The sequence below is a fragment of the Dermacentor andersoni genome, chromosome 2 (assembly GCF_023375885.2).
Source record: "Dermacentor andersoni chromosome 2, qqDerAnde1_hic_scaffold, whole genome shotgun sequence".
Lineage (NCBI taxonomy): Eukaryota > Metazoa > Arthropoda > Arachnida > Ixodida > Ixodidae > Dermacentor > Dermacentor andersoni.
This window is the reverse complement of record NC_092815.1, coordinates 127,382,016-127,388,424: the sequence shown is the minus strand read 5'-3', so window position 1 is coordinate 127,388,424 and position 6,409 is coordinate 127,382,016. Positions and strand designations below refer to the sequence as shown.

Here is a 6,409-nt window from a genome sequence, read left to right as displayed (position 1 = left end):
CAGCGACGAGCGACGCGATGGAGATGGCTGTCGCGTTCGCTCGTCGCCCAGAAGTCAAGCTCCAAGCGAGCGACCGCTTCGCGCGACGGCTTTCCAGTGTTGCCGGTATTAGAGGATCGAGTTAGCGCCAAACTTGGTGTGGCACTTGCTACAATAATTTAAATTGGTTTGTTTGGCTGTACATAGCAACATAAAGTAATTCTGAAGGTCTTGCAGTAGGTTTTTTTTTTTGTTTACATATCAAAATTCGGTAGTTTGCTCGATCCGTCTGCGACGCGCGGCGCGGCCAACGCTGTCCGCTTCCTCTTCCCGCCCGCGCTACCTGAACCGCCGGTGTCATTTTGCTGTTCGAGCCTGCGCGCATTTCTTTCTGTCCCCGCTATCAAGTTTTCTGTGCGTGTGATGGAGCGGCGTAGAAAACTAGCTACTTTACAGCTACTTTTGATAATGAAGAGGAAGCAGGCGCTGTCCCGCAAGCACTGGGTTCGACCGGTCTGGACCAAGCGAGCGGACGAAAGCGAGTTCTTCACAGCGGTAAGAGACAAAGGACTTAATGCGTCAACGCAGTACAACTTCATGCGCTTTCATTGCCTTTTTACAGATGAAGCTCATGAAGAACGGCGACGACTCGCTGTTCTTCAAGTTCTACAGGATGTCGCCGGAGACATTCGACGCGCTCCACGACATGGTGCGGGACCGGCTGACGAAGGAATGGGTCTGCCGAGAACCGATTTCATCTGGCGAGCGCCTCGCACTGACGCTGCGGTAGGACCATTTTGTCACTACAGTACTTCTTAGATTCGGAAGAAATTCGCCGTTCACCAGCACAAAACATTACTGCGTCGATCGTGCTATATGATCTTGTGTGCTTTCAGATACCTGTCGTCCGGTATGCTCGTGCGAGATGCAGCAATGGCCTTCAGAGTGGGGCTGGAGACTGCACGCAAGGCGATCCACCTGACGTGCAATGTGCTATGGGAGGTGCTGTCCCCCATGTACATGAAGGTGCGCCTAAAATATTTTCACAACATGGTACAAAGTGGAGTGCTACCGATAAGCATGGTCTTACGTTCACACTTACTGAGCAATGGCTCAGTATTAGTCGCCTTTCTCAGTATTTTGAGTAGATTTCAATCAATGTTGTTTGTTCAGTATTATTTACATGAATGTCTGAGATGGTACAACACATACATGTCCTTAGAAGATGGATCATGGCTTAAAATACTACATGCATATAAGAAGCCAACAAACACTGACACCAAGGACAACATAGGAGAAATTACTTGTGTTTTAATAAACGAAATAAAGAAACCATAAATTAATGGAAATGAAAGTGGATGAAGAAACAGCTTGCCGCAGGTGGGGGACGATCCCACAACCTTCACATTTTGCATGCGGTGCTCTGCCAATTGAGCTACAGCGGCGCCATTTCCCCATACACTTTCTTGGGTATTTACTTTCTTAGTAGAACCTTGGGAGTGGTAGCAAGCGGCACCACTCACAAACCTTGGCGGTGGATGTGGAACATCCTTTGTGCCGCAGGCGTCACGAGAACGTGTTTTTTGTGTGTGAATGCAATCGGTCAATATCACACCCGAAAAGATCACATTCTCGTGACGCCTGCGGCAGAAAGGATGTTCCACATCCGCCGGTGTCAGTGTTTGTTGGCTTCTTATGGTATGACTAATAAAAATCGGGCCCCTCAGTTAACCCCCTTTCTTCTCGTTTACATGCATATACAAAGACATCAGATTAAATTAAGTGAAACCAGCAGCAGTAAAGTGTACTGTGTGTGACAGTGAGATTTGCAGTAGCTGAAGTAGCGGCATAACTTAAATAACACATGCGTATAGAAAGAGCATGAGGGTACATAGGTGAATAATGCAGCAGTAAAGTCTGCCGGTGATTGGTGTGCATCAAAGTTCAAATGTGTGTTATGCAGCCTCCACCAGAGGGAGAATGGAGGGACATCGCCTCAGGATTTGGCAGTCGCTGGCAGTTCCCGAATTGCCTGGGTGCTGTGGACGGCAAGCACGTGAGGATTAGATGTCCAAGAAAGGCTGGGAGCCTGTACTTCAACTATAAGGTATGGAACAGAAAGAACATTGCAGTATTGCATGCCGAATATTTGCTGCTGAAGGGTCAGCTTTGCAAATGCAAACACTCCTAAATTTGACAGGAGTATTGTATGGGAATAACCTTGTGCATAAGACACAGCCTACTGCTTTTAAATGACTTTGAGAAGAGCCTGTTCGTACGCTTTGTTAAAAGGGGGAATACAATTCCATCCTTCTCTTTTTGCAACCTGCAAGCAGAGGACTGCAGCAAGTAATTTATCTGATATGAGAATGTAATATTTACAGCGTCATTTATGATTGTGGGGAAGCAAGGGAGAGTTTTTTTTTTTTTTTCAGAAATGCAATGATGACAAAGGAGAGTGTCTTGTGGGTGCCGTTTGACTAGTTGTAGCATAGAGGGGATGGTATATGCGAGTAGCAGAGGAGGATGAGAAGATGGAAAAATCATGTAGATACTCTAGGGAAAGCTTGTAGTATAGTAATACGGTAACCATTTTTCATGTGTGCCTTGCAACACTGCAATGAAGCAAAGTGTAACGAAAGATTCCAATTACAAAAATTTTTTGTTGTTATTCTTATTTCCAATGCTTCTAGGGCACCCACTCCATTGTCCTCATGGCTGTGGCAGACAGCCAGTACCTGTTTCGCCTTATTGATGTGGGCGCACCTGGGAGGTTTAGTGATGGTGGAATTTTCAAAGATTCCCCCATTGGCTAACGACTGCACGATGGCAAGCTCAATCTGCCTCGGGCAGCTAAGCTACCAGGCTCCAAGAGAGTTTGCCCTCATGTGTTTGTTGGCGATGAAGCCTTCCAGCTGCGCCCCGACTTCATGCGGCCACTACCGGGCACCCGGACTAAAGCTGAGGAGATCATCTTCAACTACCGCCTCAGTCGTGCCAGGTCTGTACCATATCAGGTTTAAAATCGTAATTGTTAAACTGTAATCGTTAAAACCGTACTTAGAACTGAGGTGAAACAGCGCAAAAAAGACGAGGACACAAGGAAACAAATACCAGACAGCGCTTGTCTGTGGTATTTGTTTCCTTGTGTCCTCGTCTTTTTCGCGCCGTTTCACCTCAGTTCTAAGTATGAACCAACTAGCCCTCATCAAGATCTTACTAAAACCGTAATCCTGCAATGACACCTCTGTTTAACTACGTGAATGTTTTTTCACATTTATAAATTGTAACATTGCCTATACAATATTGGTGTTTGGTGTCTTTGTGCACCGCAGTGCACAACATGTCATCGCCATTTAGTGCTCTATTTTTTTTTTTTAATTTGGTGCAGGCTTCTATTGCACATTTACAACCGTAACTCTTAAAGAATCACGTGCATTTTTAAGTCAGAATATGTTTGTCTTTTTCAGACGATGTATAGAGAACGCCTTCGCGATTCTCGTTTCTCGCTGGCGGATATACGAGAGGCAGATGAACCTGCAGCCGGAAAATGTGGAGAGTGTTGTGAAGGCAACCTGCGTACTTCACAACTTCTTATCCGTAACGTCCAGCGCTTCAGCGACCTACTGCCCACCTGGACATGGAGACTGCCAGGACATGTTCGGGTGTGTCCGTGACGGCACTTGGCGACAAGGGGCGGCAACTGCTGCTGTGTTCGGTTTGCAGGGAGCAAAGGCCCGCAACTGCACAAATGCTGCTAATTCGGTGCGCAAGCAGTTCATCGAGTACTTCAAGGATGAAGGGCAGGTGTCTTGGCAGTGGGACCTGCCAGGGGTGACAAGCTTGTAGGATGGTGTAGACCTGGCCGCCTCAAGGCCAAGAACACGTGCTGCTGGACTCCATGAAGAACCCAACAGCCCTCTTCAGGGCTACCTACTTAATGCTTTGGCAGCGAGCCGCTGGATTTACGATATTCTGTTCTGTGGCCCTTCTGTGCATTTCATTTCGTATTGCTTATTTCTGGAATGCGGTGATATCGATTAGGTGAACGAGTGCAATTCAGTGTAGTTGTGTTAAAAAATCATTCAAGGAAGACAGGCATTATGAAGGTAGAACTAAATTTTTTACTTGCGTTATTTAGGTGTCTCGCATCATCGCAACAGTGACAAGTATCTGAAATTTCATTTCGTTTATTGGCCCGAACGCATTACAAAACTTGCCTAAATTTGACATGGTAAACAGGAAGCACTATAGTCGTAAATGACAAAGACAATGGTGTTCACAAGGTCCTGTGCAAGGAAACTGCATGAAGGAAACAAAAGTAATCAATGCAGTGGTAACCTAAAAAGTAAGTGGCGTGGTCTGCTGGTCAAGTTGGTGCGTTGTGAAAGTGTGATGGTTCCAGTAACACAAGAAATATGGCAGGACAAGTACAAGGAGCCAGCAGAACAAACACTGGCACAAGGAACTAAGATTTAAATCAAACAATATGCCCCCAATACCTGCCACGCAGGTGGTCAACATGGTATCTTTAGTGCCTTGTTTAAACACACACTCCTTTATCGGTGAGTTGGACCAAAAACTAGTTAGGAAGGGTAAACTAGAAAAATTTTCCAAATAATACCACAGCAATGGCCTTAATATTGCACAACAGTGCATATATACAGCAAACCATTACGGTCTACTTAATAAGGCCTAGTTCACATTATCACAGCATTACCAAATTGGGAGATGCAGTTCACGTGTGCGAAGAAACAGGCGAGGCAAAGAAACAACACAGTAATGGCCTTGCTATTGCACGAAAGTGTATATATAAAGCACACCATTACAGTGTACTTAATAAGCCCTAGTTCACATTATCACAGCATTACCAAAGTGAGAGATCCAATGACCGTAATACTGCAGAACAGTGCATATATACAGCAAACCATTACGGTGTACTTAATAAGGCCTAGTTCACATTATCGCAGCATTACCAAATTGGGAGATGCAGTTCACGTGTACGAAGAAACAGGCGAGGCAAGGAAACAACACAGTAATGGCCTTGCTATTGCCCGAAAGTGTATATATAAAGCACACCATTACAGTGTACTTAATAAGCCCTAGTTCACATTATCACAGCATTACCAAAGTGAGAGATCCAATGACCGTAATACTGCACAACAGTGCATATATACAGCAAACCATTACGGTCTACTTAATAAGGCCTAGTTCACATTATCACAGCATTACCAAATTGGGAGATGCAGTTCACGTGTACGAAGAAACAGGCGAGGCAAGGAAACAACACAGTAATGGCCTTGCTATTGCACGAAAGTGTATATATAAAGCACACTATTACAGTGTACTTAATAAGCCCTAGTTCACATTATCACAGCATTACCAAAGTGAGAGATCCAATGACCGTAATACTGCACAACAGTGCATATATACAGCAAACCATTACGGTCTACTTAATAAGGCCTAGTTCACATTATCGCAGCATTGCCAAATTGACAGATGCAGTTTGCCTGTATAAAAATACAGGGAAGGCACGCAAACATACAAAATTTGAATGACAGGTAATTCCACAACATTGAATACCACCAGAAGAATCCAGTGTTATGAAACAAGTTTGGTCACAGCAGTAAAACATGACAACAAACCTTTTCAGTATGGATTTTCTCCACTGGTTGGGGGACTAGTTCAATAAATAGTAACGCTTGAAAATAATTTATCAACTCTTCCCAGGTAACAACAGTTGAATGAAAAATATATAGATATATATATTGCAACTTGCTGTAGTGACTTAGTGGTCGTGGAGTTGTGTTGCTAAGCATGCTGTTGCGGTTTCGATTACCGTTTGCACTGGCCGCATGTTATAAGGGGGGTGGAACGCAAAAACTTCGTGCACTTGGATTTAGGTACATGTTAAAGAACCCGAGGCTGAGAAAACTGAAAAAAACTGAAAATTGTGTACTAAAAAGGATACTTTCCTTGCCTAAACACTGAAGTATGCAATGAAAAAGAAAACTTTAAATTAAATTTCAAGCGCTATTATTGTACTTATTAACATCTCGCAGCATCTCCATCTGCATATCGTCACGCAGCCTCAGAGGTACACGCTTCATTTTTGCTCCCAGAAATGCGGCAAAGTGATCAATTTCATCATACTCCTTCTCCAGAATTTTGGTGATGTTCTCAATTTGCTCATCGTATTTATCTTTCTTCCTTTTCTTTTTTGGTGACTGCGGCTCCGGCACTTCGACACACACGTCAACAAGGCTCGATGCCTCTGTTCGGTCACATGCACTGACCTCGTCATTACCCTCGTCCTGGTAAAAAGAAAAAGCTCAATTGTCATGTGTGACTTATTAAACATTCCACACATAAGGTCACTGTAAACATGCTTGTCTGTGCATTTCTTTTATTTCTATGAACCTCTTTGTTC

At 44.2% G+C, this 6,409-nt stretch overlaps 1 protein-coding gene across 1 annotated transcript; it reads left to right on the top strand.

The window, feature by feature from the left end:
* Positions 1-447: 447 nt before the first annotated feature.
* Positions 448-1,127, top strand: LOC140215844 (uncharacterized). Its single transcript, XM_072286161.1, has 4 exons — positions 448-534; positions 602-765; positions 876-1,005; positions 1,116-1,127. Exons 1-4 carry the CDS (start codon positions 448-450, stop codon positions 1,125-1,127), a joined length of 393 nt encoding a protein of 130 aa, XP_072142262.1.
* Positions 1,128-6,409: the final 5,282 nt, after the last annotated feature.